Below are 17969 nucleotides of genomic sequence, written 5' to 3'. Positions count from 1 at the left end.
TGTCGGTAATTCCGAAAGGAAGAGCGACCAAAACCCCTGAATCTTCTGCCGGTCGAAGAGCCTCTTATCTGAAGACCTAAAGACTTAGCAGTAGCCCTACTGTCCTTAAATCTCTCAAGGGCCGCATCAGCCTTCTTCCCAAAGAGGCCAGACCCATCGAAGGGAAGATCCAATAAAGTTGCCTGAACATCCGCCGAAAAGTCCGAGCATTTTAACCAGGCAGACCTTCTAGTAGCGACAGCAGTGCCCATGATGCGCGCCACAGAGTCTGCTGTGTCCAGACCACTTTGTATAACTTGGCGAACTGCTGCTTGTGCGTCTGAAATCACCTCCTCAAAGTCCTTTCTGTTGGCATCAGGAACCTTTGGAGTAAGAACACGCAAAGAATCCATAAGGGCATGCATATACCTCCCCATCAGACAAGTGGCATTTGTTGACTTTAATGCCATACTAGCAGAGGAGAAGGTCTTTTTTGCAACCTGATCTTGCTTCTTTGCCTCCTTTTCACATGGAACCTGGGGAAAAGCACCAACATTCTTCTTAGAACATGCAGCTTGAATGACTAAGCTCTCCGGTGAAGGGTGAGAGGTCAAAAAGGCAGGGTCCTCAGGAGCAACCCTGTACCTCCTGGCTACACTCTTAGAAACAGCAGGAGCTGACAATGGTTTCTTCCATACCTCCAAAATGGGCTCTGTCAAGGCATCATTAAATGGAAGTAGAGGTTCCACTACTGAATTTGGAGAATGTAAGACTTCAGTTAGAATATTGGATTTAAATTCCACAGTCGGCAAAGTTAATTTAAGGAGATCAGCAGCCTTCCTCATAACTAAATGATAAGGTTGAACATCCTTAGAAGGCGTACTAGAGCCTGAGGGCAACTCCCACTCTGGAGAGAAATCTAGGCTTCCTGTGTCCACCAACTCCTCAAAACAATCCTCATCCAATTCACCTTCTTCCATATCAGAATGTGAATCCAAGAATCTCCGTTCTTCCAAAAGGCATTGAGCCTCCCTTCTGGATCTCTCCTTCACACGTTTTGCAACCGGATCCACCATCGGCTCCGACGGATTCGGTATAGACGTCGGTATCGAACTCGATGGCTCAGAGGGAAGTACTCGAGGACGACTTGGAGCAGGCGACGTCTGAATCGGCGTCGACCGCCTCGGTGGAGCCGGAAACTGCCAAGGCGGTGTCGGAGCCAGCATATAAGGCATAAACGGAGCCAGAGGATAGGAGTGAGGAACTCCTAAATTGAAAGCCAGAGGACCCATGGGACAGGAAGGTGCACCAGAGGGGTACCACGCCCTTGAAAAGACCGCCATACATAGCGTTCAGAAACGCTGATGGGTCCTGGCCTGGTGTAGGAAAGGGCGGCTGAAAACCTTCAGGCTGACCTTGGGGAGTGTCCGAATTCGGCTCTTCAACAGGCGCGGAATCCACATCCACCTGAACCTCTTCCTCTTCTCGGGCCGGGGACGGCACCGGAGACGGATTCGGAGACGGATTCGGAGCCGGAGTCGGAGACCACACTCGCGAATCCGAAGGTGAGGCCTCACCTTCAGGCTCAGGTTCAGAGACATCAAGAGTAACCACCTTAGAACGTACCTTCTTCGGTGACTTCAACCTCGAGCCCGACTCCTTACCGGAACGATGTCGGGACTCATGTCTCCTCTTCTTATGTTTCTTCTTCGACTTCGAAACATGATCTGAAGCCGACTTCGAAGACGACCCCTCTCGAGATCCAGACCTCGACCTCGATCTCGACCTCGCCCTTCGAGAACGAGACCTCGACGATTTCTCCTTCCCAGCTTTCAGCTTAGCTATCAGGAGCTTAGCCTCTCTTTCCCTCCGGGCCTTCGGGTTCATCTTTCGACACGAGGAACAATCCTCCACATCATGGTCAGAACTTAAGCACCAGATGCAGTCGCTGTGTGGGTCGGTAATAGACATCATTTTACCGCACTCCCTGCAGGGCTTGAAGCCGGTCTTCTTTGAAGTCATCGTCGAAGAGACAGGATACAGAGAAGCAGAAAATGGCAACAAACAGACAACAAAGTATCAGTTGGCTACTGAGATTCCCGATAACCGTTAGCGTCGACGACGCGGAAAAAAGGGAACTGATGTCATCACGCCGGCGTGGGCCTATTATAGGCGTCGGTGACGTCAGCGGAGTCGCGTGCGATGCCGTGTCTCTATGACGTCCAAGTCCACGTCGGTGCGAGGCTACGAAAAGAATTTCCGAATGTTGCTGACGCAAGGGGATATTCACAAGGTGAGGAATCCACACGGCAGATGTATCTATCAGAATATACAATATTGTAAAACAGTACATCTGGCGTCCCAATAGAAACATAGATCTGCATCTCTGCTGTGCAATATCACCAGAAATAAAGACGGCAATAGTATAACTGGCATGGACTGAAGCCATCAGTTCTGGAAAATATTCCCTAAATCACTAACAGAGGACAAGTAGTCTCAAACCATGTGTGACACATTCGGCAAGTTCAGGTGTTTAGGAGAACGGTAATACGCATGCTAGGGTGTTAGAGCCTAATCTTGTAAACAAACAAGTAAAACTATCAGTCCCAGAATGCAAATTAATTTTGGTTAAAAAGCCAGGAAAGGCCAAAAGTGTAACTCATGAGATCAGACCACTAAACAGCTATGAACATGCCAAGACTATTAGAAAGTAAGCCAAATGTATGATGTTACATATACTCACGAACAATGCATCAGGTCTGGGAACAGAATAAGAAAAAGACACCAAGATATACAGGACTCTCTTGGCATCACAAAGCTCCACAAGTGTCTTCCCCTCCACTCTACAGAACGTTGGTATTAGCAGGACAAACACATGTAGAAGCATCTGTTTCTCCATATCATCATTACTACGCAGGACACTCAGACTGTAAGTACTTTGTGTTGAGACTGCCAACTGTGCAGGTAATTCAAGGTGCTGTTCTAGCATAGATCCCATCTATCTGCAGCGCCATGTAATGCCTACAGCTCACTATAAGTTCAACATGTAAAATATTTTTACAGCTCTTAAAGACTCTACGGAGACAAAATAACCTACACATGTGGAGAACAAAGTGTCCGCTGAACAGTGTCATTGAAGGCAAAGTGCCTGAAGTGAAGTGTGACTTGTGAAACAATAAATAATTAAAAAGCCATCTGAAAGTTGGGCAAACAGCATCATCTAACATGGTGGCATAGACAGCATTCTCTGTAGGAAAAAGTAGATATATTTTTGTCTCCAGGATCATCCCTATCGCCTCCAGGCACTGAAAGGGAGAACAAAGAGCTGATTCCAATGGTTAAGTAGAAAATACAAGAATAGGGTGAGAATAATTATGTAACGAAGTGTATAAGGTCTATCAGCTCATCCTTCCTTCCATAATCGGTCAAGACAATAAGAGAAAAGCATGAAACCATGTCAGAAAAGAAAGGACACAATCAGAGAGCCACAGATTCCTGATTAATCTCCTACAGACTTCAACAAAGAGCCCAACTTGATCCTATAAGAGAGGTGAGATTCGACACTTAGGCATCTGAGCAGATTTATTAGCAGACAGCAAATGGTGAGCTGAATAAGACTCTATTGTTCAGCTCCTAGCTCATCTTCAATCTCAAAATACAGAAGGAAAAGTTACCTACATGTAATTCTAGTTTTCTATTATAGGTATCCTAAATTTATTTATAAAAGCCAGTATATCTCTACCACAAAAAAGAATGATGTAAGTAACTGGCTTAAAGAACAAAGTTTTCTACCATCATTTCATATACATCTTAGTTCATGTAAGCAAAAGGGCCAGCCAACAAGTAGATTAATAGGAAGGCATATCACAAATACAATACAGGTAAAGTCCACATTTGCAAACAGTAAGCTGTCTGAACATTACCCCAATGTAAAGCAATGTGGCACATTCGTTTTTCACTCGTTGCAGAATAGCATATGGCTGTTGGACGATGTAGGCGAGTCCATTATGCCCGAAACCCATTTATTAACCAGTGAAGAAAAAGTCTGTCTTTCTGCTGAGGTATGAGATGTCAGCAATAACAGGCGCCATACACTCACCTGTCTTTTTCAAATGACAAATTGGAACAAGTAGATGGAACACAATGCCCTTGTGCAACAGTCAAAGGTTTTCAAGAGATATGTCAGCCTACACACCTAGAACCATATTAAGAATACCTCAATGGACACTCTTGTGAATTTACCAATTAAATTGGTTAATCATGGGCAACCCGCAAATGCTTTGAACATGTTACACGCATGTAAAATTAGTTTGAGAAGCAATTTACATCAGAAAAATCTGACTTACCTTATAAGTATAAATAAATTGTCAAGAAGTTTCAGGACCAGTTCAGAGCAGGGGTTACGGAGAATTGGGTGGCCCGTGGACGTGTAACCAATTACAAATCCACCAACCTCTGCTGTTTTCATGTCAATGGGACAACGTATCCATCTCAGCACTCCAAGAATGGCGGACACACAAAACATTATCTAAAAGAAAGTTACATCAAATTTGATTAAACTTGGAAATGCATTTTAAATGTGCTGAGAATTCAAGACCAAAAGCAAATACTGTTAGAAGTGGTTATTTTTGTTGTTGTAGCTAATTGTGAATCCTTCAAAAACACTCAAAGTGTAATAAGGGAAACCAGTAAATAGTACAACAAAAGATATCACACAGTTGCCAATATTCACTATAACAAAACAGAGATCCATAGTATGACAATACTCTTGTTGCTCCCCAACTAGCTACTTGGAATAAGGATCTAGTTAAAACAAAAGGCTGAAAATTAAAGGAGCGTAATCGAAAACTGTACCTGAGAATAGATTCTAAAATTGTGCAGAAATATAGGAATCACTCTGCTGATGCAAAATGTATTGCACTTTGAAAGTTTCATGCTTAACAGTGTGACGGCATAAGGCGTGCCAAGATGGTGGCTGTGATGGATGTGTTTTGAAGAGCACCGCCCACAGCCTGAGCAAATACCTGCGTCCTGAGCAAATATCTAATATAATCCAGCACATGCTCAGCCAACGCCCAACTGAACAAAGGGCTGGTGCAACCGGACAAGGGGGCTTTGTATTGCTACCAATAGGCATGCCAGATTCGGCCCAGGAGACATCTGAAGAGGAGGCCGGTGAGAGGAAAATGGCGCACTTAGAGCAGCCCACGTGGCCCAAATATACCCAGTAGCATGCAGCAGTGGACTACACTTGGTGCAGGAACAAAGGAAGTAGAACGCACCCACGGTCATGAAGGAGGTGAGAGCAGCAGGGTTCCTGGATACTTGTGAAGACATGGCCCAAAGCAGCCTGCAGAGGCACAGTGGGCTGGGGACACGGTGACCACGCCACATCGGTACTCCAAGTGAGACGACCCAGTGCAGATAAAGTGAAGATGCAGAAGAGAATCCCACTGGATGTCTGCAGGCGGTCCAGTAGGTGACATGGGAGCACTGCTAATGCCCAAGACAAGGCAAGTGCCTCCCCATCGAGGATGAAGATATGGGCCCTCAGTTATATATCACATTGGCCTGGGGCACCCTGCATTGGGCCTTAGAGAACATGGATTCAGCCCGGGAAGTCACCACATCCACCAGTGACTCATAGGAGATTTTGGGCCATAGAGGAATGGAGAGGCCCAGAGAAAACCCAAGATCGACTACACCAGTGCTGGAGCCCCCAAGGAGAACACTGAAAGGCAAAGACCTTGATACATACTGGATAACCTCTCCAGCTTCTGACTGAAACAACTTGTCACCACCCCTACCCACAAGCTAGGACACACCCTCGATCCCATCTTCGCAGGAAGCAACAACATCCACTTCAGCCACAACACGCAACACCCATGGACGGACCACCACGGTGTTAATTTCCATGTCAACAAGACCACAGCGCCCAAACCCGTACCCCGCCCTCCACGAAGAAACTGGAGCAAGATCACCGAGGAGCAACTCAACTCCACCCTCAGCCGAGATGCCCGCACCACCTCGACCGACGCAAAGCTGGCAACCAAGGAACTCCACAGATAGATCACTAACTGCACAAACGAACTTGCTCCCCTATGTAACCCCGACAGAAAGCTCCCCAGGAAGGCCACCTGGTTCACCACCGACGTCCAATAAGCCAGACGCACCTGCAGACGTCTCGAGAAGAACTGGAGAAACAGCAAAACCCCGGAAGACCAGACCACCTATAAGAAATCCATAACAGAATACCACCAATGCATCAGATCCACCAAAAGGACTTTCATCCAGACAAGATCCTCACCAACTCCAGCAACTCTTCAGCATGATCCAGGAATTCACCAAACCCCCCCAACGAAAACACAGATATCACCCCCTCCCAGGACCTCTGCAACAAGCTTGGCTCCTACTTCCATCTGAAGATCAAGGGCCTCTACGACAACTTCAACAACCAGACATCTGACTCCGAAAACACTCTATCCTCCAGCAACCCCAGCCAGCCCACCATCACCTCCTGGACCCCAGTCACCACCGACGATACTGCATCGACCATGAAAGGCATCCAATCAAGAGCCCCCAAGGACCCCTGCCCCCGCACATCTTCTACAGAGCCGCCGCCATCGCTCAGAACTACGACGACCATCAACGTCACCTTTATAACCGGCATCTTTCTCGACGACTGGAAAAGCACAGAAGTCAGACCCCTACTCAAGAAGCCATAAGCAGATCCCAAGGACCTCACGAACTACCGATCCATCTCCCTCCTCCCTTTTGTGGCCAAAGTCACAGAGAAAACCGTCAATGTCCAGCTAATGAAATTCATTGAAGAAAACTCCATCCTCAACCCTTCTCTTTTTTTTTAAACATATTTTATTACTTTTATAAGTGTCAAGATACACATATGCCGTACAGTGCACAAATATTTCCGCAATTACGGATCCGTGTGTACATTTGTAGTGTGCACTGCACATTTCACCAACATTTTACAATTTGAAACATGGGCCATGACACTTAACATAACTACTTGAATAAACCCCCTTCCTCCATATGAACCGGTATGAAATTATATATGACTGGTATAAAGATACAACACATTCAGGCAAAGTTCGGTCTAGCAGCAACTCTCTTGCGTATAATATGTTTCGTACACAGAATATTAACATGTCTTGGACATCTCCTACACATTTGACCATATATAACTGCAGGGCTTTATAGCCTCCAGATCCCTGCTATATCTCCTTTACAATTCTTTTGCCTTACAATCTTCCAGTATCGTGTTCCACTCTAAGGAGATAGGCTTTTTGTGCAGACCCCTGTCTTCATCCCTCCTAAGCTCAGCGCTCTCTGCTTTGCCCCATCTCACCACCTCGCTATACCACTCAGTCACTAACAGTGCCGCAGTGGTTTTTCAGCGCTTAGTTATTGCATGCTTGGTCAGAATTAGCGCTGATTTGACAAATCTGAACGTGGCCTTGCCACTTTTGGATTTCATACCCAATCCCAGTAGCGAATGCTCCGCTAATACACCCCACCTTCCCGGGGCCACCTCCCTTAGGGCCTTGTGCACTTCCGCCCAGTAATGTTGTAAGCACGGGCACTTCCATAGCATATGCAACAAACCGATACCAGGGCTCCTGCATCATGGACATGCGTCCGACGTGGTTGGATACATTGCGTTCAGCCTCGGGGTGGGGTCAGGTAGGCACGATGCATAATCATAAGTTGGAAATTTAAACTTTGCATTGAGTGACACCTTCTTTGGATATGTCAATATGGTATTCCAGTCCTTATTGGTAAATAACCTATTTAGGTCTATTGACCACCTATCTCGGAGTGCCTGCAGTGATATGCCTGCATGTGACCGAATACCTCGATACAGCCATCTAGTCAAATGGCTACCGTTCCCCATTAAGTATTTTACATGCACCAGTGCATGTGTTGGGGTTCTGCACCAGTAGGAGCCCAAGTGTTTATGATGTATCACATTATGGTTGCAAGTAGTAGGAACAGAGTGTTCGGCACTCCCCTCTCCTCCACAAAGGTATCATGGTTCATCAGTGTGTTACCTGCGAACAACATCCCAATAGTGTCTACCCCCTCCTCCACCTATGTAGAGATTCGTCTTTGCGATACAGTTCCCAGCGGTGTAGTTATACCAATTAGTGGTATATTAGGCGCATATGGAGTACATGTCTTCGTATATGCTAGTGCCCTCTACCAGTATATTATAGCCACTTTCAGTAATGGGGAAGCAGATGGTGCAATTACTGCACCAGGTAGCAGCAGTGCGTGCAAGGTGCCCTTATTCCATTCTCCCTGTGACATTGCTATTTCCTGAAGGTTACGCCCTGCAATCCAATATGACAACCACTGTAGTTGTCCTGCGTAGCAGTATGCCCTGAAATCCGGAGCACCCATACCCCCACCTCCACTGTACAGTTGCAACTTAGCTAGGCCTATTCTGCGCCGACCCAGTCCCCAGATAAGCGCCACCAATAATGTATCCAGCAACTTGAACACACTCATTGGAAGCACAATTGGTAGGTTCGTAAAATAATAAAGTAACCGTGGAAGCATCACCATTTTGGCAATAGTCACCCTACCGCCACTGAAAGGGGAAGGGACGTCCAGAACTTTATTTGACCTCTCAGTGAATTTATCGCCCGGGTTACATTGCCTTCTATGTTATCCACTGGTTCCCTATACACTTTAATACCCAAATACTTAATCGTAGTCGGTGCTACCTGGAATAACCACTGTCCAAATTGTATGGGGTTCTGCACCTACTCTTCAGTAAAAGCGGAGGCATATGACTTAGTTTCATTTATAGTGAGCCACGACAGTGAGCGAAATGTTTGGAATAGCGCAGGGAGGGGCGAGTGGTCACCACCAAGGTTTGTGAGATAGAGGATAATATTGTCTGCATAGGGGGAGACGACGTGCGTAGCATGGCCAGTTGTAATGCCCTTATGGAGTGCCAGCCTACGGATTTTTTCCAACAATGTTTCCAGAGCTAGAACAATTATCAATGGGGAGAGCGGACAGCCCTGCCTCGTACCGCTCACCACCACATATTGTCTCGATATATATTGTCCCGTGCGAGCTCTAGTGGTAGGGTTAGTGTATAAGAGGGATACCCATTTTGTAAACACATCCGGTATTCTGAATTTCGGTAGAGTTCGAAACATGTAGTCCCACCAGAGAGAGTCAAAAGCCTGGCGCATGTCCAATGAGATACAACCCTGATGTTGAGGGTGCATTCTGGCGTGGGACATAAGGTGATGCAGCCGTTGGATATTATGGGCTGTGGTGCGGCCTGGTACGAACCCGCACTGGTCCGTGTGAATCAGTCCGGGGTATGTGGAATTGAAGCCTATTCGCTAATAATTTACTTAAAATTTTATAATCGGTATTAAGCAATGAAAGGGGTCGATAACCTGTAATATTTCTAGTATCCCTGCCCGGTTTGGGCAAAGAGACCACCAGGACCTGAAGTGTGGTTATTGGCAAAGAGCCAAGTTCCAGTGACTCCTGATACATGTGCCGTTGGTGTGGAACCAGCAAGGGCATATAAGTTACATAAAACTCAGCCGGTAGTCCATCTATCCCTGGGGTCTTATTTATGGGCAGGGCCCTGACAGCAGTTCTGATCTCTGCCTCCGTCACGGGGTTCTCCAGCTCCCTCCTGATTTTATCCGATATCTGTGGGCGAAGAAAGAATCAAACTCATCCTGATCCTGCTCTGTCAGGGTGGCATATAACGTCTCAAAGTATGTTTGAAAGGCCTTATTTATTTCCAATTGTGTGGTGGCGAGTACAGCCTCTTGCGTATAAATTTCAAGAATGGGAGCCGTCTGCGGGGCATTACGTATTATCCTGGCCAACAACGGCCCTGTCATATTGGCCTCAGCATGCTGCTATTGGGTATATGAGGTGTAATCTAGTATTCGTAAGTCCTACAGCAATTCTGCATATTGAATGTTAGCTTCCTGCAATTCCTCTTGCCCTGGAGCACTCTGTGCAGCCTCTAGTTCTAGCACACCTAGGTTATTCTCTATCGTATTGAGACGATTAAGTATAGCAGAGCGGGCCACCACTTGTTTACTATTCGCAACTCCCCGCAGCACCTCTGTAAATGCATCCCACTCAAGCTGTCACGTGCTGGCAGTATGTGCATTCTCAACATAATAATTAGTTATCGCTTTGGATAGCGCATCCCTGAACACTGAGTCCCCTAGCAGTATGGGCTGTAGTTTCCATGTCGGGACAGGTCTAGGTACCCTCCCCCATTTCACCACTACTTCCAATGGGTTATGATCGGATAGGGTTTTACCCAAATATGTAGTGTCCAACACATTGGTTACCAGTGACATTGAGCAAAATATCCTTTCAATACGAGTGTGAAGGCCCTGAGGTGGTGAATAGAAGAAGTACACTTTAGCAGCTGGGTGTTTCATGCGCCATACATCACTTACTCCCCTTCCATCCGCCCATCTCTGCAGAGCCTCAGCTTGTTTCTTGCTCCCTGTATTGTGCAATGGTGGGTGGGACCTGTCCAGATCTATATCAAGCACTGCATTGTAATCGCCACCTATCACCCAAGGGTAGGAGTCCCACCCCACCAGTGCCGTGGATAAGAAATCTATCCTGCTCCGAGTTAGGGGCGTATACACTTCCAAATACCACATGACGCCCATCCAGAGTACCCAGCAAAAGCACATATCTGCCATTCACATCAACTCGCTGTTCTAACAATGCGAAGGGGGTGCCACTCCGTATCCAGATCGCGGCTCCCCTAGCAAATGTCGAATATGATGTATAGAACAACTGCCCCCTACATTTCTTTTGCATTTTAACAGGTTCCGCCTTCGTGAGACGAGACTCTTGCAGGAAAGCGATTTACACCTTCCTGCGGTTAAGCTGCCAAAGGATTCTATGTCTTTTATGTATGGAGCCTAGCCCTCGTACGTTCCAAGACGTTAGTGTGTATGTGCTAGAGTGGGCCATCTATACCTACATACCAGATAGGGACCCTTCTCATCTTCTCTGCCCTTGGTCGAGTGTGTTGCATACCTATAATATGGTTCATGTCAAAACTTCCCAATACAACTCCCAATACTAGGTTCCCCCGTAAAACGATAGAGCACCAGACTAATAACCATAAACAATACCATAGTGCATTTGCCTTAGGAGGAGCGGCAACCACCCTGCTGTTGCATACAGTAACCCGCATGCACCTACATTATATTCAGTGCTCCTACTCCAGCCCCATCAACGCAAAGTAATCCGAAAGAACGGGACCTACATGTGACATCATGTACATTGGAACACAATAAGTAGCACTTTATACGATACCATCTACCGGAGGGAACCCTACATCATTTCAACATTCATTCACAGTCTGTGGAGTAACCGAAGGAAACAATGTTAGACTATTCTCAGAGTCCGATTGGATTGTATCGTCCTCCGATGAGTGAACAGTCTTATCTCTGGATTGGGCGTCGTGATCCGCAAGAGCCGCTGCCGTCAGGAGAGCGTCCTTTTGACGGTCTGTGACGGGGTGGGTCCCCTGGGGCCCCTAGAGGGGGTTCAGACTATGGACTGGTGGTCCGACCCCGCTATTTCATGTGACTCCGTTCCCTCTCTTCAGCAACCTGGCCGTGACGTAGAAGAGGACTGGCGGACTGGAGACCCAGAGTACTGGTGGCCGACCTCGGACAGAAACGAACCCTGTACCTTTAAGGACTCGGATCCCGCAGTAGTAGCACCGCCACTGGAGAGCGACGCGCCAGCGTCAAAAGACGCCCGGATCAAGGAAGCGGCGGACGGCGTTTCCCTAGAGGCGAAGAGAGAAGGCGGTTATCGAGTGAGCAGTGGCAGCGAGGAGCCGGTGACCAACCCGAGGAACGGAGAGGAGACGGAGAAGCCAGGAGGCCAACGGGACTATGAGCCGCCCGCCACGTTCCCACGGGAGGAGCGTGGCTCCAACAGGCACGGGGCCGTGTGGCAGGGTGGATGGGAAACAGAGTCCCGCCTATTGTAGATTAAATGTATAGACCCGTGTGAAGCTCATCCCTTGATACCCCCAACTCACGAGCACTTCCCCACGAACCTCGCTCTGTACATATAAAGCACTTGTCACGGGTTTCCCTCACTCCCGGCCCTACAAACGTGTAGTCCCCATACTCGGTCCTAATACGTCCTTTGTCTTCTTCTTTTCATACGGAGACACCTGGCCCTAAGGACGATCTGAACCAACACCTGAGGCAAACTGGATCCTCCCCGCACCTCGGCATATGATCCAGCCGCGTTCGCCAGGGAACGCATCACCAGCAGGAGGAGAAAGACATACACCCAAATAAAGCCTTCGTTGAAAAGTCTTTATAAGTTCTCTGCCTCTACTTCATTTGAGCAGCCATCTAGGGTAGAAGAAGTTAGCCCGACCCCCGAGTCCCCAGTCACCCCGGGACACTGTCCAAGATCTGCTGCGGAGATGGGCTCACACCAGTCCCGCTTCCGCGTCCCTTGTTCCATTCCAAGTTAATTGTCTCCGTAATTCTCACCAAGAATATCTTTAAAGCACATGAGTCCCTTTTATGTCTTGGACTTTACTATTAATGCCCACAAATCTCATTTCCATGCCGAGACAGACCTTCATTGAGGCAGTCCAGGCTATGACCTGCAAAAATGCAGTTAGTGGACTTTTATTATATTATCATGCAGTACAGAATAAACTCTTGAGTCAGATTTCTTGGATTATAGCTATTAGCAATATGGTTCAAAATAAGCACAGAATCAGTTTTTTAAATCTACAATAATATGCCCACACTCTACCAGAAGAGGGAAACAAACACCTGCCAGGGATGAGGTTATTTCAGGAGCTCTAAATGCCATACGATAATAATAATACACATTTAAAATATACACAATAAAATATTAACATTAACTATGTCCATGCATATCTAAGGCTTATTATAGGCTGTCAGGACAACATATATTGCTGCGGGGTGGGGGGCGCAGAGGTAGGCAATCCATTCTATCTACAGAAGAATCTATGCGCCACACATCAGGAAACCATCCCACAGCGTACCCTTCCTCAATGTCAACTGTTCCCTCAACCCCAGGGGACTCCCATTCATCAACCACTTCCTTCCAAAGAAGAGCAATAGGTCTGCGACATATGCCCCTAGCTTCTTCCTTCTGAAGTGCTCTTTCTTCAGGCCCTGCACAGCGACTAACATCAGACACCCATGTCGCCACACTAGGTCCCCTGGGTGTTTTCCAGGCCGTGGCCACATGCCGCTTGGTGAAAACCAGGGCCAAGTCCACAAATCTATTCCCTCACCTTCTTGGGGCCTGGCCTACAGAAGAGCCCAAGTAAACAAACAGCAGGTGTATTAGTAAGTGATTAAACAGGGTTTTATTAAGATGAACAATTTCCACCCCCCAGAATCCAACAAGTCCAGGACACCCCCAGGTCATGTGTCCAAATTCTGCTCCTAAAGTTGCACAGTGAGGGCGAACACCCCCCTCTCCCTCCCAAATTTATTGACTGGAATCTGTGAGGAGTAATATATGTCCAATGGATATAATTAAATTGAATGTATTTATGACGTGTGTTGTAAGACACCATCTGTGAATACGCAACACTCCCCATGCAGCGTCTGTCATATTCCTACCCAGCTCACCAGACCAACAAGCCCGAAGAGCGTCAGAAGGTTTTGTTACCTGCACGTATAGAACCACGAGACCAAATGAGATCCTGATCCCAGAGTAAAAAGTAACTTAAGGACCACATGGGTTGGAGGTTCCACTCTCGCGTTCCCCCACAAATTCCGTACAGCACGAGTAAGACCTTCATAAGTAATGGACTGCCCCACTGGCAGGCCTGACTGTTTCACCAGTTCACCAAAGAGAATTAAAGCATTCATTTGAAAACAGTCTCCTAGGGTCACCAACCCTACCTCCGTCCAGGAGTCCATCTGCCTTGAACTAAAGAAAGACAATGGCTCACCAAATTCCAAATTCAAAAAGCTTTATTACGACAATTAAGTCTTAAAGCACATATATATAACAGCTTAAAAAAAGAACGAGTATGTAAAAAACTATGAATTACAGACATTAAAATATACAGTATAAATATAATAAAAAGAATAAAGGACATTTAATCCATTTGATTAAAAGGTATTAAAAACAATCAAAATGTAATACAAGAATAATTAATTGTAACTATTATTGGAATTAGGTGTTACTCAGCTTTGGATTCCACCAATGTGGCGCATACGTATACTTCATGACCAGCTTAGAAATGTAGCCATTGCTATGGCAATTGGTGGTGCGGGGTCGGAACAAAGTTCTCTCATTGCCTCGGCACAGTTTCTAAGGCCCAGTGATTTAGCTAGCGGACTTAGCCATGCACGCCGAGGAGTAGAGTATGCAGGGCAGGCTATGAGATCATGGAGTACTGTTTAGATTTGGTCTATGCAAAAAGGGCATTTATCGCACTCGTCTTTACCCCACTTTGCAGTAAATTATCTGATTGGCAGAGTGCCTATCCTTAACTGGAAATATAATTTCCGGTCACGGGGTTTAGTTATGGTGTCTCAGTATTGCTCAAGGAAGGGAAAGGATTTGAATTCCTTAAATGTACCCGTTAAAGATAAAGAAGATTGGCTGCGGTATGTGTTGCAGAACAGCATTTCCCAATATTTTGCCTTCAGAGCTTCTTTGGAGGGAAAAGGCGCATTGGCAGGGTCTGTCCATAATACACTCATGCCCATCATTTTAAGAAGGGACTTGATTTCCCGAAGCCATTTGATTCTATGTTGGCTATCTGCCAGAATAACGTCCATAATGCCGAACGCATAGTCTTTTAATTCCTTTGTGGACCAGAGCCTTCGCCAATATAAGAGGGGGCGAAGTCTGGCCAGGTCCGCTACCGGTTTCCTGCCAAGGTCATACAACAACGGGCCTGAGGGCTCACCATGAGGGAGTCCCATCAATGGGAGTTCAGGGGCGTGTGGGGACACCGTACCAGTGTGTCACAGCCCCGTCGCCAGCAATTCAGGGCAGTAGACAAAAGGATAGCCGGGCATGGAATTCGGCTTGCAGGACGTAACAGTTTTGCAACAGGAGTCCCTGGTTGGGTCCATTGCCCACCAGACAAAGAGCTGCTAGGCCTACTCCATCAAGCCTTCTCATGATCTACTGTAATTGAACTACTAGAAAGTACAATTTAAAGTCCGAGACTCCCGACACCCTTAAGTGGTTGGCAACAGAGGGTAGCCAATGCAACCCTCCAGCACCTGCCATCCCAAATCACGTCACGAAGAACATGGGATTGGGCATTGCTGATCAGGTCCTTCCCCTACCTCCTTGCTCTTATCCCTCCTTCCTTTTTCCTTTTCCCCCTTTCTTTTCCTTTTGAGCAAGCTTATTAGTAGATCCGCACCTTCAAGTTATTGTGTCACTGCATTGTTTATTAAGAGAAATGGAGGGTTTCTTTCTCCTTTTTTACCTGTTTCCTAGAATATCACACCAATTTCTTTCTGTGACACCGTTTTAATACTCCTATTTGGAAAAAAACAAGAGGAGGTAGCCTGCACTTAATAACTGTAAGGCCTAATAGTGATACTTGATTACAGACGACTGAGTGTTATTTACCACGAATAAGCCTGGACTACACTGTAGTACAAAAGACAATGGTCCTAGACCTTTACTTTTAAAGAATATGAATCAAACCTACAATAGTTACTGAAAACAGCTTCTTGAGCATGCACACTGTTAGCTCACAGTAGTCAATACATCTAATAACCATTCCTTCATAATTAAATCAACAGTATATTACTTACTGCAAGGGACAGAAAGAGGGAAGGTGGGAAGGAGGTTGCTCCAAGGGAACGTGCGGAAAAAGAGAGTGCTCTAGTGTTTAAGGGGTGAAAAAGGATTTCAGACGGTGTGATGGGAAGAAATTACAATTGTTCATATGTTGGACTGATACATAAATCTCAGTCTTTTGTAGCTAGGCCACATTTAAAACAACCAAGGTTCTTTTATATTCAATTTAGAGATGCACAGATATATCCTCATGGGGCAAGTTGGATAAGGGGCTTGTGATCCGGGCTAGATAAGTATGGGCGTCGACGTTTCGACCCAACTTTGGGCTCAGAGGGCGATCTGAGGCCTCGGCCTGCGGATCTTCCTCAGGGCAGTGTGGAGAAACCTGAGTGGCGCTGTGTTATCCGTGTTGCAAACCCGCAAAGTATTGCGGGGTGCAGGGGATATCTCCTGTCTAATTACTGGTAAACGTCCTCATCAGTGTTTGAAGGTAATGCACTCGCTCGGTTTCTAGGGCATTCAATGCTGGTGCTTCTGAGTCATACAATCAGCGTCTGCAGTCCGCACGAGTTGCAGGAAGCTTCCTGCAACTCGTGCAGACTGCGGACGCCGATTGCGGACCCAGAGCGAGTGCACTACATTCAAACACGGATTCTAAGTTGAATATAAAAGAACCTTGAGTGTTTTAAATGTGGCCAGGCTACAAAAGACTGAGATTTATGTATCAGTCCAACATATGAACAATTGTATTTTTTTCCTATCAAACCGTCTGAAATCCTTTTTCACCCCTTAAACACTGGAGCACTCTCTTTTTCCGCACGTTCCTTGGAGCAACGTCCTTCCCAATTTCCCTCTTTCTGTCCCTTGCAGTAAGTAATATACTGATGATTTAATTATGAAGGAATAAACCCATGTTTTCTTGGACAAATTTTGGTTGTTGCACTTTAAGTTTATTAGATATATTGACAACAGTGTGCATGCTCAAGAAGCGGTTTTCAATAACCATTGTAGGTTTGATTCATATCCTTTAAAAGAAAAGGTGTAGGACCATTTTTTTTTATACCACATTGAACCCAGGTCCACGACCATCATTAGGTTACCCCATTTTTGTAATGGACTACACTGTAAACTGGTTAACTCATGTTGCAGTGCTGTATATTTACAATTGGAAAATGTCAATAAAAAAAAAGAGTTTAAAAAAATCATCATCATGATAGAATGCTGCTGGGATTATTGGAGTCTGAAATCACTCGGTTTCTAGGTTCTCCTGCTCTACATTCTGGAGTCTATTGTCTCATGTAGTGACTTAAAGAGGAAGTGGATAGTTGCTCATGGAAACCTGCTGTTTATTTGCTCAGTTTACTATTGTTTTCCTTTTCATTTAAGTGTAGGTCTATCGGGGACAGTTTCCAGAGCCCAAAAAGAGATGCTATGGAAACTGTTCATTTTGGCACAATTTTACAGGTGCAAAATGTATTAAAATGTAAATGTTCTGAAACAAGATACAGATGCAATGACAATAGACACTAATGGAGACAAATACTTACACTTGAACGATTGAGATCTTTCCCTTCAGTAACGAAAGTTGCCTGCTGATCAGCACCAACATATTTGATAAATGATTCCGAATCAGAAAAGGCCCTGCACGTTTAACATAAAAAATAAAACATTAAGACCTTTAGCGAATGTTTCCACATACACAAAACAACTTTGACTTTTACTGGTACACTTGAGTTCATATAAAGCTCAGGCACACATATAATAGAACATGATTATCTGGCAAGCAGCCGCTGCCAAAACTGCTACAAAAAGTCGCAAAGTATCCTTTCTGTCAATTTATTTGGCAATGGATGGGGAAAGTATTGTGGTAGGAAACTGGACATGGTTGCAGTAGTCACCTCATTCTTTGCATGATATCAGATGCAACTTTGACTGAAAGTGTACTGGGTTCCTGCTAACCTTGTACCCAGTACCAGAATTCTTTCCCTAAAGTGCACCATTGCTCCACAATTGGCACCACTTCAGACTCCATGTAATCCCTAGTAAATGGTGCCCTAAGGGCTGCAGCACGAATTGTGCCACCTTAAAGAACCCACCACCAAGCTTATGCAAACTGCCATTGAAACTTGCATGTCTTGGTGCAGAGAAAA

The 17969-nt window shown here is 45.9% G+C and overlaps 1 protein-coding gene across 5 annotated transcripts in view; it reads right to left on the bottom strand.

Annotated features, from left to right (window-relative positions):
* The window catches only part of LOC144762305 (exportin-5-like), a 2106094-nt gene that overhangs the window by 1005853 nt on the left and 1082272 nt on the right, over positions 1–17969 (bottom strand). For all 5 annotated transcript variants that reach the window (XM_078647454.1, XM_078647456.1, XM_078647455.1 and 2 more), the window contains exons 19-20: positions 17367–17460; positions 4326–4507 (exon numbers count right to left, since the gene is read on the bottom strand). In XM_078647454.1, coding sequence (XP_078503580.1) covers positions 4326–4507; positions 17367–17460 — 276 coding nt within the window. The remainder of the gene's footprint in view (positions 1–4325; positions 4508–17366; positions 17461–17969) is intronic.

This window comes from Lissotriton helveticus, chromosome 6, assembly GCF_964261635.1.
Source record: "Lissotriton helveticus chromosome 6, aLisHel1.1, whole genome shotgun sequence".
Lineage (NCBI taxonomy): Eukaryota > Metazoa > Chordata > Amphibia > Caudata > Salamandridae > Lissotriton > Lissotriton helveticus.
Note: the sequence above shows the minus strand (reverse complement) of the source record. Positions and strands in the feature narration are given on the sequence as shown.